General features: G+C 38.4%; 1 protein-coding gene across 3 annotated transcripts in view; it reads left to right on the forward strand.

Moving 5' to 3' along the window:
* The first annotated feature begins 17,933 nt into the window (after window positions 1-17,933).
* The window catches only part of ARSA (arylsulfatase A), a 34,985-nt gene continuing 28,846 nt past the window's right edge, over window positions 17,934-24,072 (forward strand). For all 3 annotated transcript variants that reach the window (XR_011919516.1, XM_072402008.1, XM_072402007.1), the window contains exons 1-5: window positions 17,934-18,398; window positions 19,785-20,025; window positions 21,401-21,619; window positions 22,591-22,760; window positions 23,076-23,200. Coding sequence is in view for 2 of the 3 variants with exons in the window: in XM_072402008.1 (XP_072258109.1) it covers window positions 18,175-18,398; window positions 19,785-20,025; window positions 21,401-21,619; window positions 22,591-22,760; window positions 23,076-23,200 (979 nt within the window). In the remaining variant the exon portion in view is untranslated. The remainder of the gene's footprint in view (window positions 18,399-19,784; window positions 20,026-21,400; window positions 21,620-22,590; window positions 22,761-23,075; window positions 23,201-24,072) is intronic.

Here is a 24,072-nt window from a genome sequence, read left to right on the forward strand (position 1 = left end):
GTCACTGGCAGCCATCTGTTTTACAGATGATGTGGCATGCTTTGGATCATGAGCTGTTCCATGCCTTCTCCATACTTTTTTCTTGCCATCATTCTGGTATCTTGGTTTCATCTGTCCAAATAATGTTTTTCCAGAACTGTGCTGGCCGGGACAGCGGCTGGGGAGGATACCGGAGAGACGGCCCGGGCACAGAGGCTACATTTGGACCATAAGACGCAGGGACTTTTCCCCCCCACTTCTGGGGGGAAAAAAGTGCGTCTTATGGTCCGAAAAATACGGTAAATCGAGTCTTACCTGATCCGCCTGCATCCCGTGTCGTCTTTCTCGTCCTCTCTCTTCCTTCGTGTCTTCTTTCTTCCTCCCGCCGGCGTCTTCTGCACTCAATGAGTGCGTGCGTACATTGTGGGGCGGGAATTCAAAATCCATTTGTATTGCATTCAATACAAAATAATACAGTATAATATAATAGTATGAGTATATTATTGTTTTTCTTTTTTAATTTATAAAAAAAATTAAAAATATTTATATTTATTTATTTAATTTATTATTTTGACATGATTTTGTCTTTCCAACTTTTTTATACTCATTCTATTATTATACTGTAAAATAAATTCTTGTGAAAGACAATGTACCACTTCTAGACATATAAATTCAGTGTATTGCATTCAATACAAAATAATACAGTATAATATAATAGTATGAGTATATTATTGTTTTTCTTTTTTAATTTATAAAAAAAATTAAAAATATTTATATTTATTTATTTAATTTATTATTTTGACATGATTTTGTCTTTCCAACTTTTTTATACTCATTCTATTATTATACTGTAAAATAAATTTTCGTGAAAAGCAATGTACCGGTTTTAGACATATAAATCCAGACAGAAATGAACCGCTCAGGAGGTTAAAAGAGCACTCAAAACCCATTTTTTCAAACTTGCCTACCCATCTTCTTCTGTATTTTGAAAGCGTCAGTACTTCCCAAGACTACATATCTCCCCTTCTATCGTGTGTTACTTCCCCCACCTACTAGATTGTAAGCTCTTTGGGATAGGATCTTCTCCGCCTGTGTCACTCTCTGTATTCATCTGTCATCTGCAACCCCTTTTTAATGTACAGCACTGTGTAATATGTTGGCGCTATATAAATCCTGTTTATTATTAGTAATAATATTATTAATAACTCTGCAGGGGATTACTATGGTAATTTATCTCAGAGCCCTGGACTCTGGAATGGGTGGGAATGTACGTGGTGGGCTTTCCAATTCCCCCCAGGTACACCTAGTGTATTGGCTACAGCAAATTGCAGGTCAGCTATAAGTAGCACAGGTGAGGTATCAGAGGTGGAGTGGAACTCTCTCTCTCCCCTATTGAAATTAGTATGTCATTCAATTTTGCAGGAAACCACATAAAAACTAACTATTTTAGGCGTTTTGTAACACCTTTTGATTGGATGTAAGTGTATAATTTAAATCTCCATAGAACACATTCCGTATAGTTTTGTGGCAAGGGAAAATGTAATCTATCAAATGTAAAGAAAATTGCAGATGTTACCCAAAGCATTGAAAAAGATTTCAGTTTTCCTAACCTGATATGTACTAAAAATACACATTTTCTCCAATTTATATTACTCTTACTGTCATCAAGTTAATTAAACAAGGGACATTTATTAAAAACATGTTTTGACAAGCTTAGATTGTAAAAACTCTGCCAATTATTTTACTGCAGAGCAGATGAACTACTGTGTGAAACAAACATTATACCTCTCTCAGAATGATGATTTTGGGAATTAAATTACAGTGTCTTAAAAATAATGAGGTTTGTAGTACATTCCAGTTGTGTACACCATATTTAGGACGTGGGGATACAGCTGTGATATAACTGACAGTAATGACAGTACTCCACAGCAAATTCAGGCAACCAATTTTCAAAGCCAACATGGCATAATACTGCCTTACTAGTATTATAATATTGATACTAAAACTGTATCAACATTTATTATATCTCCTATTGTTATCTGTAAAAATCAGTATTCATCCAGACTGTATCTGACCCCCAGAACTTACTATTTAGTAATATCAGACTCTCCTTGCTAATATACCCATGATGCATGTCATTGGAGACACCAACATTCTACAGCTGCACAACAGCAGGCAAAGGAGTCAAACTTCTCCCCACCGTAGGCTCAAAGAACTGCAGATACCCACTAATGGGTGATCCAGCAAACCTGGAATGGATTTATTTCCATTGGTTAGCAAATGTTTTCAATCTTAGATCAGATTTATTTCCAGGTCTGTTGGATCACCTACGTTCTCCCATGATAGTCTATCTTCTCTAATCTCGGAGAGCTTTAAAAAATCAGGCCCATTGCGTCACACTGTGACATGATGCAAAGCTTTTTTCTCCAATCTAGGCAAATTGAGTCCATACCATTGGGGTTTACATTTTCATATTTAAGAGTGAGGCAGGTACAGACAACAAATTGTTCTGGGTGTCCTGCAAAACTGTTAGAGTAAACCCAAAGGAGATCATTATTGCATAGTGCACACTAGCATCTGGCTTAAAGTGTACTGAACGTAAAGGGTGAAGATTTGTTATGGTATAGGTAACATAGAGAAATGTTAATTGTGTCTGTGCAGTACCCTAAAAAATGTTAATAGAATAGCTTCAAGGAGACCACAAGCAATGCTGGCAATTAGTCCTTAGTCATGTCCTCTTTCTGGAAAAGCTCTCTCCCTGAACAAGGCCCAACATGGCAGGATCACTGTCTGGTATTTAAAGCGGACCTATCATGGACCTTATATAACCCGTTAATATAAGGGAAAATCTTTTTTTAACTATTTTTTTTGACATTTGAAGACCCCTTCCAATTTGTCTTTACCGACGCATATGTCGATGAATATGTCACATATTCCACGAGGCTGCAAACTGCTCCTTCCTTTTTACATTAGAGAAAAGCCCCTTCTCTGGTGTGGGCAAGATCAGCACTTTCATTTTTACATTTTCTGGAAGTCGCGTCACTTGATCTTGCATCTGTGCAGTGCGAGATTGGGGTGACATAGGAAGAGGAACCCAGTAGAAGAGGAAGAAGATGGCGGTGTTCAGCTAACATCAGTACGCAGGGGGAAGACAGGTCACGGATGGATCGATGACTTTCCATCTGTAAAGGTGTTTTTTGTTTTTGCTTTTTTTAGCAATAGGTTTGCTTTAAATGAACAATTAAGAAAGATTGAAAAAACCTTTCAAAAATGTATTGACAGGTAAAATGAGAGTTTGGTGACTGATTAAGAGATGTAAACAAATTTCTGTAGCCTAAACTAGACCACAGTTCTTTTTAAATTCATGCAGCAACTTCAAAGTTTAGCTTTTGCAGGGAACTTTTTAGCTTCCTCCCACACAGATCAAGCCTTAATAATGTGATTGTTTTGCTGTTTTTGATATTCACACAATTCAAGGAAGTAATCTAAAGAGCTGTGACTCATGTTATTTCAAGGGAACGCATGTATGTGTTTAGGCATGATCAAATGCTGTGATGCAATTGTGTGTGGACTGCTACACAAAACACACATAACACAGAAAAGTCCAACAAAGACTTTAAATATTAATGTGAACCTGTCAAACTTTTCAGAAATTATTCAAGGTCCTAAAATTTTAACGCATCTTTAGTCATATACTTGACAATCATTTCATTATGTGCTCTCTTTGCTATTAATGCACAAATGTACTCTCTTTATATATTAAAAAAATAAATACGTTTTAAGCTAATTAAATGTAAAGTAGAAAATCAGTTAAATTGAGCCAAGCTTTATAACTGGCATGGTCAACACAGGAGATAAATTGTTCTGAACACTAGAAACCTTCAGCAAAATCTATTTTCATATATCTTTATCTTGTTGCAGAGGCAGTACCAATTCAAGTTCTGTATGCATATCTGCTATGTATTAATAATTAACCATATTGGAAAGAAGTTTACATTTTAAACATTCAAATAACTAGCTTTGAGTTTGAAAACAAACAGTCACAAATCATCTACATGCAAGGTTCCTAAAAAGAATAAACGTATTAGTCCCTGCTCTGCCAAGTTCTAAGCTGTCTTACCTGCTTAGTGCATGGCCCTTTTTAAGGTCTTCACTGTCAGGTCATTTTCTTTTCCTGCATCTACCATGCAATTTCTATTTATTCCGAAGACAGATCTGAGACAAGCAAAATACAATCTCTCTATGGGAGTGACATAGATTTGAGGCACACATGAGCAGAAGAAATGGGCTGTATGTAGGTAGGTTTTGGTAAATATGCACATGACACTTACCTTGCACAATGATCTCCTCCAGCAATGTAATTCCCACTTTCTCCTCCATTGCTGGCACTCCAGTCTTCACCAGGTCTTCCTGGCTCAAAATAACTTCCTTGCCCTGGAGATCTCTTGTATCCTGAACTATGACTTCCCCATTCCTGGTGGCAACACTGGCTTTTCAGGGTTGCCACCCATCTGCATAAAGCTGAATAACAGCTGAATACATTTTACACCACAAAAACGAAGTATAATAAAGTTTAAACAATGAAAAGGAAAACCTGGCTGCTGCTTAGCCCTGTCCACAGACTGCACCATGAAAGGCAAACTGCAATTATATAAACTATGTGATCTGACCGAAATAATAATACGTTTTTTCTTATGTTTAAAAATGTGTGGATGATCAGCTTAGCATAACACTACATCACAAAAAATAAATATTGTCTGCTACTTGGTCTAATCCATGTGTCCTACACTAAATCAAGTACGCTGAATCCAAATCTGCCTTGGATGTCAGGATCTTAAGTTAATTACGTGTATAGAAGGGATTAGCTACATTTTCTTGTTCTGCAGTTATTATTATTATGCAGTATTTATATAGCGCCATCATATTACACAGTGCTGTACAAAGTCGATAGTCGTGTCACTAACTGTCCCTCAAAGGAGCTCACATGTCCCTACCATAGTCATATGTCATTAATGTAATCTAAGGTCAATTTTTTTTTTTTTTTTTTGAGGAGAAGCCAATTATTATTACTGCATGTTTTTGGGATGTGGGAGAAAACCGGAGTATCAGGAGGAAACCCATGCAGACACAGGGAGAACCTACAAACTCCATGCAGATAGTGCCCTGACCAAGATTCGAACCGGGCCCTAGCGCTGCAAAGGCAAGAGGGCTACCTCTGAGCCACCCACAGTGTGGCCCATTATGTAATCTCTATACATAACTAACTTTTGGCTCATAGTTCCATGACATTACAAAAACATAGTCTTATGTTGCAACAGCATAAACAATTACACATAGTTCACCTGAGTCCTTGTTCAACACATATGTACACTTCAGAAGTGTTTCAGGCACTTGCTTGTGCATTTGTGGCTCTCCACTGTCTCCCATTGTAGAAACCAGCAGTAGTCGCCCATCATGTTGGGGTTGCACCGGCCTTGATATCTTGTTTCCATACCAGAAATGATCTGGTGGAACCTCTCTCCTTGTTCATCACTCACATCACCCAAATTTTGTGGGAAGAAGTCAAGATGGAAATGTAAGAAATTAATTTTAAGTGACATTCGGCAGCCAGGTTAATGGTATGCTGTTAGCATGTTGCTCACAAGTTCAGCATTGTTTTTAGCTCGCTGGTTGCCCAGAAAGTTTTGTGCAACTAGCACAAATAATCCCAAGCAACAAGTTCAAGTGGTTTGAATTTCTCTGAATGTGGCATCAAGCATCAAATTGCAGATTTGGGGACCAACAAAAATGGCTGATTTCAGTTTAGCATCTGTTATACCTTTTCCAAACATGTCCTTCAGATATTGAAAACCCATACCATCACTTTCCATTGCAATGACAAAGTTTTTCATTAATCCAAGTTTATTTTAAATTGAAGTGGCGGAAGGTAAACTTTCCGTGGATCAATGAGTGATGTATGCTTCACGTTACTACTGGCCAACAGTGTGTTCAGGTCTGGGTGGCCATTCTATCAGTTTGTAATGGTTGCTGTCATCACGACTGTTCCACAGGCACAGAAAGCACATATATTTTGTATATCCCAATTGCAGGCCAAGAAGGAGTGCCACCATCTTCAGGGCACCACAAATGTTCCACTTGTGTTCTAAATAGTTATTAAATTTCAAAATGACCTTAATGGATTTGTATGTCTCTTTCATTCCTTCGGTACAGAAGCAAATGTCATTTTCGAGCTTGTAATAACCTGCGAACTTTGTGAGACAATGACGAAAGTTGTTGTTCCTTTTTGTAGCAAATTCCACTCCTTTATTCTGGAGGCTAACTATTTAGACTTCTCTTTTGACAAAGACAGGTCCCTTACTAGATCATCTAAATCTGATTGGCTTATAAAATGTGGCTTACCCTCTTCAAATTGGGGTTCATACCATTTATTAACATCAACATCATCCTCCTGTTCTTCATCCAACATGTCGCTGTCAATAACAACAGATGTAGGAGGGACTGGCACTGGATTCTCTGCATCATGTGGCACCGGCTTCAGGGCAGATTCACAATCAGGACAGTTGATTTTTGACATAGTCTTCTTCAAAAACCCAGCAATTTTACTCATACAGCAATAGCAGTCCAAGTTATTGTCTTTTGGCTCACGCCAAACCATAGGCACAGCAAAAGGCATTTTATTCCTTCTTCCATTCAAACATGGTGGTGGGTCAACGTAACACACCTGACAGCAGATTGGAGGTGCCAAGCTTTTATCCTGATTTCCAATTTCAAATCCAAAGTAATACTTGTAAGCAAATCTCACCCTCTTTGGTTAGGTTTTTGCATTGACCACGATTGTAGCAAAAATTGTCTGGTTTATTAACACAGCTTTCGCACTACAGACAAGCCCTCGGTCCATCTCGCCTTATATACCTATTTCTGATGTCAGCTCACTGACTTGCCAGACATGCCCAGCTGCTGCTGGAACATGGCATGCCCCCATGGGACGTGATTCAGCTGAGGTGGCAGCAGACATAGTGGTAGCTGCAATTGTTATAATGTTCCCAAGTAAAAATACATTACCCAATTACCGACCATTTGAACAGCTATAGCATGTCTATAACTTAAAATCTGTACGTGATAGACAAATTCTGAGTTTGTATTTGGAATCAGCACACTCAATAACATGTAAATCACATGTATTATTCCCAGTAGCAAAATCGTTGTTGTGCAGTATAATCATTCCCAACCATATAATGTAGGTAATATAAATCATCTCTTAGGAGACCAGTACATTTATTTAAAAATAGATTACCTAGGTTAATAACATATTGATGTTTCAGAAAGGTAAACATCAATAGCTTGAAGCATTTATAAAAGTAATCAACTGTCACCATGTCATCTACTGCCATGTTCTCTATGCTTCTCTGAATGGTAGTTCAGTATTGCAACAAAAACTGTTTTTGATTTGTAATCTTGTAATGGGTATTCATTTTGTGTTGTGTGTTTTTCCATTGCATTGCATTGCAAGAATTGCATTCTTTATAACAACCTGTCTTATGTTTTGAAATGTTTAATTTTGTTTTACAGCTGTTTACTCATTGGGCCTGATTTATCAAAGCTCTCCATGACTGTGGAAGATCCACTTTCATCGGTAACCCTCAGTGATCTCGCAAACGTGTAATAGATGCAGTCCAGGCTTGAAAACGTTTGCTAGAAATGGAAAATTACTTTTAAAAAAATCCATTCCACGTTTGCTGGATCACCCAGGTTCACTGATGAAAGTGTATCCTCTCCAGCCCTGGAGAGCTTTAATAAATCAGGCCCACTGTTTGAAATGTTTAAACTAGTTTTATTAGTATTAGTTTAATTGTTAACATTACATGTAAACCGCATGTAATTTTATTTTTAGTCTTTATTTTACAGTATATAAATTAGTATGAGTATATTATGCATTTGTTTAAAAAAAATTGAAAATTAAAATTTTTTTTTTTAAATATATAGATTTTTTCATTTATTCAATGTATTATTTTTACATGATTTTGTGATACAAACTTTATTATACTCATACTAATATATTATACTGTAAAATAAACTTTCATGAAAAACAATGTACCACTTTTAGACATATAATACCTGAAAGAAATCAAGTTGGCTGAAGACCTGGAACCCAGAAGAGGACCAAATGAGGATGGCACTGGCTGTGAGTGAGCTCACTGCAATACAAAAAATTGCAATCGGGCAGGTAAGTTTATTTATTTATTTTTGCAATAGGGACATCATCTGTCAGCAACTTGCCTGCTTGCAATATTTTAAAAATTAGGTTTCCTTGTGCTTAAAATTTGATATAAAACATTTCTATAAATTAAGTTTAGAAAAAAAGAAGCTCTGACAGATGCCCTGGACCCAGCCCAGCCTGTGGCTAGACAGTTAAAGGAGAAGTAGCAGAGTACCGTATTTTTCGGACTATAAGACGCACTTTTTCTTCCCCAAAACTGGGGGGGAAAAGTGGGTGCGTCTTATACACCGAATACATGTTAAATATAATTTAAAAAAATCATACTCATCCGATACCGCGATACCGCGATGCTGCGTGCTTCTTCTCCTCGCTCTCCTCCCGGCTGCAGCGTGTGTCTCCTCCTCCTCTGAGCGAGGAGAAGCCGACACCCGTGCCCCCGCGATCCCATAAGCAGGCTGGATCAGCCTGCTTACGGGATCGCGAGGGCACGGGTGCCGGCTTCTCCTGGCTCTCCTCCCGGCTGCAGCGCGTGTCTCCTCCTCCTCCTCTGAGCGAGGAGAAGCCGGCACACGTGCCCTCGCGATCCGGTAAGCAGGCTGGATCAGCCTGCTTATGGGATCGCTGGGGTATGCGTGTCGGCTTCTCCTCGCTCAGAGGAGGAGGAGACACGCGCTGCAGCCAGGAGGAGAGCGAGGAGAAGAAGAAGCCCACAGCATCGCGGGATCGCGGTATCGGGTGAGTATGATTTTTTGGCACAGGGTGATCAGAAGGGGATACATTGTGTCAATGTATCCCCTTCTAATCACTCTGTGTCAATGTATCCCCTTCTGATCACTCTGTGTCAGAGTGATTAGAAGGGGATACATTGACACAGAGTGATTAGAAGGCGATACATTGACACAGAGTGATTTTTTAGTATTTTGTTCAGAATCTTTTTTTTTCTAGGTTTTTCTCCTTTAAAATTGGGTGCGTCTTATAGGCCGGAGCGTCTTATAGTCCGAAAAATACGGTAAGTAGCTCATCCTTCTATCACTATGTTTTCCCTTCTTATAAGCATGAACTGGTTAGTTTCTTGTACCATATTTTCCTCTTACATGTCAGCTCTGATACCAGGAATTAAAAATAAAAGTACACTGCTTGCATTTAAAAAATAAATACATTGAATGATGTAAGATGATTAGAGAACTGCAATAATTTACATATTTTACACTTGCCTAGAGATGTATGATAGAGTTCTGTTTTAAAAGAAGTGTGCATCAAGGTATTTCCTACTTTTAGATAAACACAGAAGACCCATTTAGAAAATATCATGATTTGATTGTGGTATAACTCTACTTGAAGGCTGAATTGGTGAATAACATTTGAGAACTCATATAAGTACTAAATGGAAACATGAATATCATCATATTGTAATATATATAAAACCTTAGATTGTCTTTCCAACTCATGAGATAATTTGACTTCTTTTTTGCAGTTTGGAGAGGAATTTTTTGCAACTTTATTACTGTATCCATCTTTGTTAATAGTTTAACATCTGTGCATTGCCAACAAAACACTGATATGACTAAAAGTACAGCTCACAGTGAGACAAAGTGAAAAATACTTTATGAATAAATCAGAATATTTAATGAAGATCAAAACAGGATATCATAGTCATATGACAATGAACAAGGGGACAAGAAAATAATAAAATCATTGTGTTCGCAGCCCACTACTGGATTCCTATTGCTGTTTTCATTCACAAAAGAGCAAAAACTGAGGTGGAAAAAAAGACTTTTGCCAGAGACATGTAATAGTCAGTCCTTTCCAAACTTGCACACTGACTGTGGTAAAATAAACCCCTCAAATAAAGCCCGATTTCAGCAGCCATTGGGCCTGATTTATTAAAGCTCTCAGGTTTGCTGGATCACCCAGCTTCACTGATGAAATTGTATTCTCTCTCTTTATTTAACCAAGCCCATTGTGTTTGGACTTACATATAAATAATTCTAATATATATGTGCATGTATATATATATATATATATATATATATATATATATAGTGAGAAATTACAGCCTCCTAATGCTTTGTCGATATTAGTCCTAATCTAAAATTAAATTTTGCACATATATTAAAAACTGGAAAAATGATGTTGATATTTTAGCTTATTTTAAAGCATATCAGAGCCATGTACCCTTCACATAATAAAGCTGAGATGAAGGAAGCATAACACCCTCCCCCACTGTCAATGTTCCACATACTGAGGTTTAATTGCACACATTGATCATGAATGTAAAACTTCTGCTACCAGCATTTCAATAACTACTCCCCAAGGGGTGAGTTCTACAATTATTTTACAGAGACCACAAATAAAAGTACATCAAATGAGTGGAGGGGGTGAACCAAGGCAAAGTAGTTAGTCACTGTAATTAGGAAAGAACATCAACAGGACACAATTGAGAATGAGTTATGGTAACCAATGCAAGAGAAGGACAACATCGTCTATGACTGATGGTCAGAGCAATAGTTATGTCTTAAATGCCCAGTATACATCAGCTGACATGATATGGTAATCTCAAAATGAAAGGAGCACCCAGCACACAATCGGCCTCATGTACAATTTTCCTAAAAACCATATTCCCCAAAAAATTTGCTTTATTTATTTGAATATGTTTTAGGTATAATATTATGAAATTCGCTGTATTGTTATAGGCAATTAAATAATATTTAATTTAATTTTAAGTGTTAGGGAAGATACATCAGTGGTACAGCATTACATGTCAGCTACGAGTATTATTTGATTGACCTTCACTTAATTCTTCCTATTCAATATCATGTACATCATGTGTACAGTGTCTAAAATATGCCCCTATTACACCATAAAATGTGTTCATGGAACCTTTTTTGGGATTTTAGTGACCCTTAGTACTTAAAAATGCGAAAAAAGAAATAAGGTCTTCCCTAACTGATACCCAATAACATGAAATGACTTTCCATTCCCAGGGCTCGTCCATTTGTGCTAAAAATTCAGAAAACATGTTTTAAATGTCTTTCTAGTTTGGAGTCCAGGAGGCCTTAATATGAATGGGCCTCCATGTCCTGAGGGGATACACTTTCATCAGTAAAGCTGGGTGATCCAGCAAACCTGAAATGGATTGTTTCAAAGACATTTGCTATTTGCTAGCAAATGTTTTGAATTTTGACAATATCCATTTTAGGTTTGCTGGATCACCAAGCTTTACTAATAAAAGTGTATCCTCTGGAGTCCTGGAGAACTTTATCAAATCAGGCCCAATATTTCTAAGCAGTCCTGGAGAGATTACATTCTACTTGGCATGCAGAAACTGGTATGCAGAAACTGACCACACAAGGGCTACCCATGATCCCCTGACATCCCACTTTCATCTAAACCTAGAAACAGTAGGAAAATATAAAGAAAAACACCATAAGCCCCCCAGTCTTAAAAATGTGACCCAAACAATGTCTAATTTTGCCTAATTGCTCTGTGTTTAGTGGTGAGCTAGGTAAGGACATGCAGTCAGTCACTGGACACACAGCAGGTGGATAATAGCAAAAAAATGCTAAAGCCGGCCTATTTTAGCATCCACAAAACAATCCATGTGTTTTTGCAAAGGTGATCCCCATATGGAAAATGAAGAGAAGAATGTTAAATATATGCTCATGCATAAAGTAACATTTTGGCACAGTTTATGCATTGAGCTTACACTGTATTTTGTGTAATGATAAAAAATTCAATGCAACTGTGCTAAAATGTCTATGGAAGATGTGAAGAGCAAGCTTAGTAACCCTATTCCTTTGACTTTACTGGCCCCCCCTCTGTCATGACCACAGTCTAAGGTACATTTTTGGGAAGCCAATTAACCTATCTGCATGTTTTTGGATTGTGGGAGGAAACCGGAGTACCCGGAGGAAACCCACACAAACACGGGGAGAATCTGCAAACTCGATTCAATGACATTATTCCCTACAATGACAAGTCCTGATGATGTGGATGATGTGAAGAGACTGCTATACCAGCCAAAGTGAGTGATAAAGCAAGTAAATTTGCTGTTTATATCCCCCAGACCTAAACAAGTATTTTATCCTTACAAAGCTGAGTTAGCCCCACTGCAAAGGTAGATGTTATCCTGGAGTTCAACATTAAAGAGCAACATTATAAAGTTCAATAGTTTGGTTCATATTTCTATTTTGTGTGCTCTATGTTTGAGACATATGCACTATACAAACATTGATTTGCCTTAGGCTTAAATTAAGGACAGCCCTAGTTTTCCATAAAGTAATAGGATGTGACCGGCATTGCCTTGTTGGATGCAACAGGGAAAGGGGATGGGGGTTGCTGTAGCAAACATGTCTCCCTGCTCTGTGTGTCCAGATATGAGGGAATCTCGGAACATGCAATTAGGAAATTTTGATAAAACAGTAACATATACCCACATGTAAATGTGGATTTAAATGTGTCCCTATTTTGCATCTCAAAAAGGTAAGCATTATTATAAAAGGAAAGCTGTGTTCATGTAAGCATTCCACCGAGGACTGATTATACACAGACTTTTTATGGCAACATGAAAAATTTGAACATTTTCCACATTTGGCCCAGTAGATGTGGTAAAATCCTATAAAGACATAATAAAAATGCAAATAAAAATATTTTCAATTCTAGGGCAGAGAATATAGTTATGTAGACAGAACAAAAATGGTCAGGTCAAGTCTAGCTTAATGCAGTGACAAACTGGTAACAGAATTAGCTGAAAGCAATGATTCCAAAACCTAGAATGAATGAATCAGATCATTTCTATGCAAGCAGAAGACAGTCCTCTACAGCAGTTTACCAGGAATGGGCTTATCTCTTGAGTTAAGTAATTAAAAGACAAAAAATAGTCCCCGTTAATTGGGTTATTGAATGACTTAACACATATACATAATAAAGCAGTTACTGCAATGCACAGCAAAACACATATAATAGTATTGTGCTAAAATGTGATTTAAATGGTACCCCAATACACCAAATCAGTGAACTCCCAATGCACAACATATGGTAACACACAACTGTGTTTTGTACTGTGTCAGCAAAATGTTGCAGGTTCGATTTCAGGTCTGTTGTGTTGGAAGCCTTTTCAAATAAATTGGACTTCCTTCATGCTGTGCACATGCATATAAACTAGCATGCATCAATACACTACAAAGCACTCACAGCAACTCATCAATAACCAAATATCGCTGAAAAAACTTAGGTGAAGTTACGTTAGGAAAGTTACATACTCATGCATTACCACTGTGTTCTTGCTCTGCTCCTCCCATCTTGCTATTGTTTATCAAAGTATTCTTAGACTATACAGCTAACAAATAAAAAAACCCTGGGTTTAACGTTGACACAAAGCCAGTGGACAATTATATCACCTCCAATATATATGTATGTACATACAGCGCCGTTCTGCTCAATAGAAAGGGGAGGGGGAGAACCAGGGAGCTGTACCTTGCTGTGCTCTCTCCCCTTCACTTCATTATGATCATTTGTCGTTCATCCTTTGTGGATCCGCCAGGACAGATCCATGAACAACGAGCACTGTACACGTGCCAGATTCTCGTCCAATATCAGCACTGAGGCGATTATCAGATGAGAATGATCTGATGTGTGTGTGTACGTAGCCTACGTTAAACATATCTATTGATAAGACCAAGAGCCAACATCAAGGGAAAATTCATTCTGTAGGGTCCCTACTCTAATGGTGGAAGCTAAAAGCATCCTAACCAAACATTGGGCGCACCCACAAGGGTACTCCTATATGAAGACCAAAAGCTTGGGAGTGAACCTACCAGAGGCTGGCCAGGGGTCAACAGGTCCTAATCTCATGGGATGTTAACAGAAAATGAGAACTAACAGATCACTAGGTTTAGCCACTGGCTCATGTAAACATTGTGCCCAAGGTGTATTTTTTATCTTTTGCTGTGGATAACTAATTGCCCTGCTCTGCAAGCTCCCTACATGTGGGGCATTTAGCTTGACTGAGTAAACCACTATTTTTCTTGTCTGTTTTTATATTATATTCACACCCTGTAATGCATGGGTTTCTATGTGATAAACTCAGTCTGGCACCTTTTATTGCTGTCCTTTGTACCTCTTGCCCCAATCATTACATTACATGGGGAAGCACACATAAATGGACAGAAATGCGATCAGCAGCACATTATAGAAATGCCCCACTTGTGCATCAAACATTATGGAGTCTGTTTATCAAGCAGTGAATCTGACATTCACTGAAACATTCCCTAGTGGAGAATTGTTCAGGTCCATATGTTTCATTGGCAGTAATTGAATTTACACCAAACAGACCCTTGTGTGATGCACAGCATACCACACTGCACTGCACATAAAGCCTATTTCACAAAGCTAACACACTTTCCAATGAGATGTAAAATAACAGTCCCAAACCATTTTTACTCCTATGTGTTAGCTTTGTGAATTAGGGATGTATAAGGCCTTAATAAAAATCCTCTGTGTAATCCAACTGCAAGAATCATATTCAAATGTAAAACTGAAAGTGACAGGCAGGATCCCACAACAAGCAAAACTTAAACATTTCCCACTGGGAATGGTAGATGTACACTTGTATAGTATAATATATGCCTGCAGACAGAAGTGGTAAACAGGTAATGAATCAATGAATTTGAAATAAAAGAGACATTTTCAGCTAGCATTGGGGTCTTTTCACATTACAACCTTCTCTAATTCTCCTTCTGTGATTCCCTCCACCTCCATCTCACATGCACTTTAGTCCCCATACACGTCTTGGCTGTCAATCATATTGGATGAATTGTTTAACAGGGTTTAAATGTGACGGTGGTGTCAAAGACAGGAATATTTTATATGTTTTTATACCATAGAAATCAAAGCTCCTTCTGACACATTACCCACAGTGGACCTGATTTATTAAACCTCTCCACGACTGGAAAAGATAGACCATCATAGGTGAACCAGTATGATCCAGCAAACCTGGAATGGATCTGGTTTAGAATTCAAATCATTTGCCAACAAAAAGGAAAGGATTTTTAAGAAATGTATTCCAGGTTAGCTGGATCACCCAGGTTCTCCCATGATACCCATTTATTCTCCCATGATAGTCTATCTTCTCTAGTTTTATACTTATATTTTGGATAAGAAGAGAATTCTTAGGTCCACTCTCTTGCACTATGTTCTGGTTTTCTATTCTCTTGTTGGAAAGATTTTATTTTACTTTCTACTGGACAAGACGTTTGGGTAAATCTGTCTAACAGTGAACACAAATAGCAGTAAAAACCTAAAATGTTAAATCTATTCCTTACCTAAATTTTAGGCTTGCTGAGTTTTACATTAAAACATCGTGGTGCTTTCATTTCATTTACACTGCCAGTGGGGTCATTGTTTAGGTCCAGCAACATTATGTGCCCAAAAATGAGGTCAGCTGACTACCTGAATATACTGCCCAGGTTATTCCATCAATGAGTTTTATTCTTCCCTGATGACACAGGCATATTTCAAGATGACAATGCCAGGATTCATCCAGCTCAAATCATGAGAGTGGTTCAGTGAACATCACTTTCACACATGGATTGGCCACCGCAGTCCAAAGTCCAGACCTTCCCCCCTAGGAATCCGGAGAAGACTTTACACTGTGCTTTGACTCTCCATCCTCAATAGGATATTGGCAAAAAATGAATTCAGCTTTGGACCGAAGTAAATGTGACTTTGCATAAGCTTATCAAAACAGAACCATTGCAAATGCATGCTGAAATCAAAGACTAAAATAGTGGAGTGTGTGAGATTTTTGGTCAGGCATTGCATATTTAAATTAATACAGTGTGATTTGGTGATTTTTGTGGATGGCTATTGAAATGAGAACTAGAACTAGACTAGATATATTCTGGGTGTGCTGGATCACCCAGGTTCTCCCATTAAAGTCTAATCACCTCCAGTCTTAGAGAGCTTTAATAAATCAGGCCTGTTGGGTCCCCTTAACCTGCCGAGCAGTAATGAGAGCGGTAGCTAAACCAATGTAAAACAATGATAAATAAATACAGCCTTACCTGATCCGCTGGCGTCCTCTCCGCAATCCATCCAGTCATCTTGCTTTCTCTGCATTCCTGGTGACATCGGTGCGTGTGGACATTCCGTTCGGGGCGTGGCGGGAAATCAAATCTATTTGTATTGCATTCAATACAAAATAACTGTATTGAATGCAATACACTGGATTTATATGTGTAAAAGCAGTACATTGTCTTTCATGAACATTTATTTTGCAGTATAATATATTAGTATAAGTAAAATATTTATTTAAAAAAAAAATTATTTAACTTATTATTTTGACATGATTTTGTGTTTCAAACTTTATTATACTCATACTGGTACAATATACTGTAAAATAAATTTTCATGAAAAACAATGTGCCGCCTTTAGACATATAAATTCAGACAGAAATGAACCGCCCAGGGGGTTAAAGCGTACCTAAACTCAGAAATTTCACTTATTTAAAAGGGTAGACAACCCTTTGATGTTAGGTAAACATTCTGTTGTTTGCTTTCTTTAAAAAAAAGGGTGCAGCACTGCCCCCTAATTCTCCATCGCCTAGGCAATTGGGATTGAATAGGAATGCAAAGCCTCCCGGGATACCTACGTCTTACATCCCAGGGGATGCTCGGGCATGCGCAGAAGGAGCCTTTACGCGCAAAGAGAAAAGTTTCCCAAACTCACGCATGTGCAGTGAGATCGGCAAGTTTGTTTCCATCCTACGACAACCGATCTTGGGCCTGGGTCGGGTGACGTAGGATGATGAACCCGGAAGAAGAGAAGATGGCAGTGCCCGGAGCGGGACGGATGCCGGGACAACGCGGGACCCGATGGAGGAAACCTCCGGATGGATCAGACTGCCCTGTGAGATTGAAGGTAAGTGTATTTTTTTTTTTTTTGCACTTTTCAGCTTAGTTCCTCTTTAAGACAATGGGATATATATAAGCTCTTCAGGGCAACCTCTGCTCCTCCTCTTGTGTCACTGTCTTTATCTGTCTCTCATTTGCAACCCCTATTTATGTACTGCACTGCATATTATGTTGGTGCTATAAAAATAGAGTTTATTATTAATAATAATAATAACAATGTAATTCTAGACAAGGCAGCAGCCCCCCTTTCAAGTGACAGGTTTGCAGTAGGCACAGAGGAGCTGCACTGACTGTACTGCCATGGCACCACCAACCACCCAAGTGTCAGCGTCCATGTGAAGGGACAGGCGGGGGTGCACGGTGTTGACCAAAGCTGCCATTTTTCTGGTTTAATGAAAGTGAATGGAAATTGTGGCTATACCCTGAACATTGACTAGGCCCTTGGTTCCTGGCTAAGCTGCCTTGTGAATGGTCCAGCTATGGATAACCTCAGAAGAATGTCACTCCCTAGGGCCACACAATTGTCCAGCTAGATAGGGAGAACTATAAGGTACATACGTATTTATTCTGCTCCATACCTGCTCTGTATAGTAGGGATTTATGTCACCTGACTGCTACCAGCAAATGTGGAGAACAATATTAGTAAACCCAAGTGAAATAAAAATAAAACACGTAGTGAATAGTATCATTGCATATAATAACCTGCAAAAAGTGACAGGAACCTATGTCCAGCACTCCTACTCCCTACTCTTCCCTCCTGTCACATGACTCCTAGGTGTCGCCGTCTGCTCCGCCCCCTCACAGATCACATGACCCCAGCTCCTTCTTTCGCGCGGCTCTGTATGAGAACCGTGCGGGGATGTAAATGTCAGTGTGTGTGCGAGCATAGAATGACACCGGGCACGCCTATCCTCCATGGTATAATACTGACACCTCTCTGCAGCATACAGCTCCCTGTACCGTGTGCACCACTTCTAGAGCAGCGCCTCCCCCCCTTGTCTGATAAGTATTGTACTTTATACACAGCTGCAGCAATCATGACCTGCTGATACAGCACTCATAAACATGGGCCCCTGGGTTCTGCTTCTAGCTGGCTTGCTGCTCTGTCCTGCTGGGGTCTCTACAAACCCTCCAAACATCATCCTCATATTTGCAGATGACATGGGATATGGAGATCTGGGGGTCTATGGGCACCCCACTTCCCACACACCTAATCTGGACTCCATGGCTGCCAAAGGACTGAGATTTACAAACTTCTACACCACAGGAGCCGTCTGCTCACCTTCCAGGTAATGTATGATGATTATATATATAGTACAGCACTGCGTAACATGTTGGCGCTTTATGAATCCCGTTTATTCATATTAAAAAAAAAAATATATATATTATTATTTATAAACAGGACTTATATAGCTCCAACAAATATATATATGTTAAATAACAAATATATATTATTATTAATATTATTAATAAACAGGGCTTATATATAGAGCCAACAAATTACGCAGCGCTAACATATTACGCAGCGCTGTACATTTAATATATATAGATTATAAAAATATATACAGATATGTATACACCTGTCATAGCCAACACACGATCCATTCACACCAGACATGATCAGAACTTTGCATAATTTATAATTTTTTCTCTGCATTGTATTCTCAAAGTCCCCATTTCTGAAGTTTTGTGGCTCTGGTCGCAGAAGTATCGCTGCTTTAATCACAAAGGGTGAATAAACCAAGTGCTTGTCAGTAACTGAGGGATTTGTCTCATGTCAGTGATTTGTTATTATTAATAAACTGTATTTATAAAGTGTCAACATATTACCCAGCTTTGTACATTAAATTAAGGTTGCAAATGACAGATACAAACAATGACATGGGTTATGAATTAACTATCTTCTAGCGCAGTGTTTCTCAACCTTTTTTTAACATAGGGGAACTCTTAAATATAACTTTAGATCTTAGGGGAACCCCTTTTACAATTATTATATCTACAGCTTACAGTATATTAGCATGCTGGTTAGTAGCATGAATACCTCATACATTGCCGGCCAGTGGGAAGAATGTCACCATTACAGATAGCCAAAAAGATCATCGGTGTCAGATAAACTGAGAGGTACAAATTCCTTATTGTCCTAGAACCCCTAACAACCTCTGGAGGAACCCTGGTTTAGGAACTTTCAGCTATGGTGTTTGTGGGAATAGGCAGTAAGTATGTGTTTTAGATTTAATGGTTTTTCAAAGTGATTCTGTTTGTTTGTATAGTAAATATGTAAATACTCTTCTTTATATCATGAGCTGACGTATGAAGCAACACAAGAGCACTAAGAACTAATGGGTGCACTAATCAGGGGCCCTTATTTAATTATTATGGTTCAGCTTAGAATGGGAAGGTTGCTGATTATTGTATTGAACACTTACAGTACGGACTCTTTATAAAACAGACTATTTTTACGGACTATTTATAAAACAGGGAATCTGACATTCCCTCAAACATTCCCTGGTAGGAATTAATTTCTGTCATTGAAACACAATGATGCTGGAATGTTTAAGGAAATGTCAGATTTGCTGTTTTATGAATAAAGCTCTATGTGTTTTCTGCTACATTTTATGCACTGCATTCTTTTCTTTATTTTTATCATTCATCCTAATGTTTTTCTTGTCCTCCAGGGCCAGCCTTCTGACAGGTCGCTTCCAAACCCGTTCGGGGGTGTACCCTGGTGTGTTCTACCCCAGCTCAGTTGGAGGTTTGCCTCTCAGCGAGGTTACCATTGCTGAAGTATTACACTCTCGTGGTTATGTCACAGCCATGGCAGGGAAATGGCACCTGGGCCTCGGGCTGAATGGAACTTTCCTGCCCACTCGACAAGGGTTTCAGCACTTTCTGGGAGTGCCGTATTCCCATGATCAGGTATAGAGTTTCTGAAAAGTTGAAATGTATGTTATATGCCCACTAAGTGGGTTACAGAGAACTTACAGTGGACTTTGCTGTTACATAGCGAGACTGGATAGTGGAAACCAACTAATATTTTCCAGGACACTAACCAGAAATAAGTGTGCAGATTAGGAGAAGCTGAAAAAAATTCAGTACTTGGTTTGTTCAAAAGCAGTGCCAGCATCTTCCTTCATTACTGGCTTTTATAAGTTATTTCAGTTTTGCATACTCAAATTCTTTAGCCTGTCTACTTGTGACTTGTTCAGCAGGGATGTCCAGGTGTTTTAAATATTCTTTAATTTCTGGTAATAACACTGTCATTCAGCCCTCCCCCTAGGCACATTGTCTTGGTGTCACCTTTGACTCAGCCCTCTCATTTACACCTCATATTCAGAACATTTCCAGGTCGTGTCACTTTCACCTACATAACATTTCCAAAATCTCCCCCTACCTGTCCCCTGAGACCACCAAACTCCTTGTACACGCTCTTATCATCTCTCATCTGGACTACTGTAACCTCCTCCTCTCTGGTATTCCACTAACCCGACTCTCTCCTCTACAATGTATTATGAATCCTGCAGCCAGACTCATCCATCCTTCCCACCGCTCCTCTTCCGCTGCATCTCTTTGTAGTTCTTTTCATTGTAGTTCTGTTCATTGTAGTTCTCTTTCTGACCTGGTAGAATAATACTCCCCCAGCCGCTCTCTTCGCTCCTCCAATGACCTACTAATGACTTCCTCACTAATAACCTCATCACATGCACGGCTCCAAGACTTTTCTAGAGCCGCCCCAACTCTCTGGAATGGTCTTCCTTGTCCTATTCAGCTTGGTCCTACTTGATGCTGATTTTAAAGAGCTCTTAAAACTTATCTTTTCAAACTTACCTAACCATCTTCTGTCTTTTAAAACCCTCACTACTTCCCACCATTCCATATCTCCCCTCCTATTGTGTGTTACTTCCCTACCTCCTAGATTGTAAGCTCTTTTCGGGGCAGGGTCCTCTCATCTTGTGTCACTGTATGTATTCTGCCATTTGCAACCCCTATATAATGTACAGCGCTGCATAATATGTTGGCACTATATAGATTCTGTTTATTATTAATAATAATAACAAAGAATGCAGCAGAAGATCGTCCATTTTACCTTTGGTGGTTTTAGGAAAGAAATCCTTTTAGTGAACCCATAATGACTAGCTGGGAAAGTTTCTACTAGTGTCTTCAGAGACCTAAGAAACCATGGCTCAGCCCCTAATTTAACTTTTATTGATAATTTATAGTTTTTACTATACTGCAGGGGTCTATTTGTATTTTACTTTGTGGTTACATTTATGTATTCTTTTTGTTTCTGCAGGGCCCCTGCCAAAACTTGATATGTTTCCCTCCAGACACGCGATGTTATGGCACATGTGACTTGGGTGAAACGCTTTTGCCTGTGTTCATTGATGAGCAGATCCTGCAGCAACCAGTAAACTTTACTGAACTTGTCCCTATTTATGAGCAGTTCAGCAAATCATTTATTCAGAGAGCTGTTGAACAGAATAAACCTTTCTTCCTCTACTATGCAGCACATGTAAGTGACCTCCTTTAGTTATAAGAAATATAAATAATAGAATATTTGGTTATATATTCAGTCATGTAATCCAAAGTTGTTAAGACAACAGTAGTACTGCACATCTGTTTAACCTCTAGGTGCCAACAGTTTGTATATTCGTGTTTTTATTGACAGTTCCCAGTGCTATGAGGGCATAAATGTTCCGAAAGCTAGGAGAATGATGAATTATGTCTCCTTTGCCAATTCCCATATGTTTATCTATTATTCTATAGTTCCCTACTGTGCGTGCCAAAATTTGTCTGTTACCTAAGTGGCCAAAGAAGGAGTTGAGAAAAAGCAGGGGGTTTTGTAGGATTTTGTGTTTAATATAAAAGTTGGATTTATAATAAACTAGACTGAATAACAATACAAGATATATCCCAAAATGGTTATTTATAGGTTGCGTTAAAAAAAGCCAGTGTTCAAAAAACATCTGACACGTTTCGCCTTGCAGCTTCCTCAGGGGATTGTTAAGAATGTTATAAGTTATTAACCAACAGGTACCATTACATCATGGTAGGGAAAAATGTTCCAAAGAGGGGAGCATTTATCCATTTAGGGATGTATCCTGTATAGTTATTTAATCTCTCTTGCCCATGACTATAATGGGGATAACCGTACGCGCCTATATGCTCTGTACCTATCACTGTTTAATTGTGATTTGTATATAGGAAAACCCTACTTTTATATTAAATACAAATTCTTATTGCCTACAAAACCAGCTTTTTCTCTACTCCTTCTTTGGATTAATTCTTTGCATATTTAACCTGTTGGGGTGACAATAATTAAATTGATAAATTTGTTTGGTACTCGCCTACCTTTTGAATGTTAGGTTAAACACAGCAAGTGGGTTAAACACAGCAAGAGGACTGCAACAAGGCTGGATTTACATCTTTGAATGATAAAATATATTCTGCCTAGGCAATGGATCTTTTTTGTCTTTTCCACAGCACACTCATTATCCACAGTTTGCAAGTGCTCGATATACAGGAAAATCTATAAGAGGAAAGTATGGAGATGCACTACTGGAATTTGATGGGACAGTAGGGGATCTGCTAATGGCTGTGTGGGATTTGGGAATCCAAAACAACACACTCTTCATCTTTACCTCAGACAATGGGTGAGTTTTAAGACGAATATGCTTACAATTAATTACAATTATGCTTATAAGTAATTTAGGGACCCGTTCAAATTTTGGAACTTCTGTTAACACAAGTACGCTAACCAATGTTTTTACACATTAATGACCATTGCATTAAAGCAGCCCATGCTCATAAAAAAAAAAAAAAAGAAAGAAATTCAGACATTGGTAAAAGTTTTTTTTTTTCCATCAGTGCATGGTAGTGCATTACCATGCGTTGTGTTACTTGCTTTGAGGTGTCCGTCAAATATATTGTTGATATATCTGAATCTGTTTGTTTTTTCTCAACTTAAGACCTGAAACAATGCGCAAGGAGAGAGGGGGTGCCTCTGGAATCTTGAAATGTGGCAAAAGCACCACGTATGAGGGAGGCCTAAGAGAACCTGCAATAATGTACTGGGAGGGAAAAATAAAACCAGGTAACAAAGCAAATTAGACATTTAGGGAAGAATTTGTGAATTCTATTAGTAACATTGCCATCAAGATAAGTTAGGATGAGATTGAAGGTCCCTTTTTGTTGGATGAGATGCATCTCTAGACTAAACACTTTATACCACAAATACACTTCATCTACAGCACACAGCTAATTGTTTAATACCTGCACCTTTTTTGCATGTGACCTAATGTGGTCAGTAAACAAAATCTTCACAAGCAGATATTCAATGCAAGCTAAAGGAGGCGAGCGCATCCGTGTGCCCCTTGCTCGTTGTCCCCCCTTCCTTCTCCATAGAGCAGAACGGCGCATGTACATGAACGCTCGTTCATTCATCTTTCAGTTTTTTATCATTGGAAACGAACTTGGAAGATCATTTCAAACAACAAAAATCTAACATTTGTACGCAGCCTTACTTTATAGTCAGTAGACAAATCTGAGTATTAGACTGATAAGGAACACTCTTGGCAAAGTTAAAAATTACCAATTTAAAATGCATACAGGGAACATATCCTTGTATGCTGCATCATTTCAGTTGAGATGAGTTCAATTGCTGAATACATATAGTTGTTGAAATCGATGTAGTGCCTGTGCACCAACAATTAAAACAGCCAAGTCATCTTCCTGTAGGCTAGGGTGGATTCCTAACCACATATTTGTATAAAAACAGAAAAAGCTGTACAGTTAGTAACAGATCTGTTGTATTCATTTTTTTAGGCAAAGACATAACTCATTTTAATAAAAAAAAAAACAGGCTTTTCAGACTTTTCTAAAAATAAGTTTGTTTAAGTTAAAGAATGATGGGTAGAGTGGAAAGTATCTGTAAATTAAGGAATGAACGTGATAAAGCAAGATCGT

The sequence above is a fragment of the Pyxicephalus adspersus genome, chromosome 2, assembly GCF_032062135.1.
Source record: "Pyxicephalus adspersus chromosome 2, UCB_Pads_2.0, whole genome shotgun sequence".
Classification (NCBI taxonomy): domain Eukaryota; kingdom Metazoa; phylum Chordata; class Amphibia; order Anura; family Pyxicephalidae; genus Pyxicephalus; species Pyxicephalus adspersus.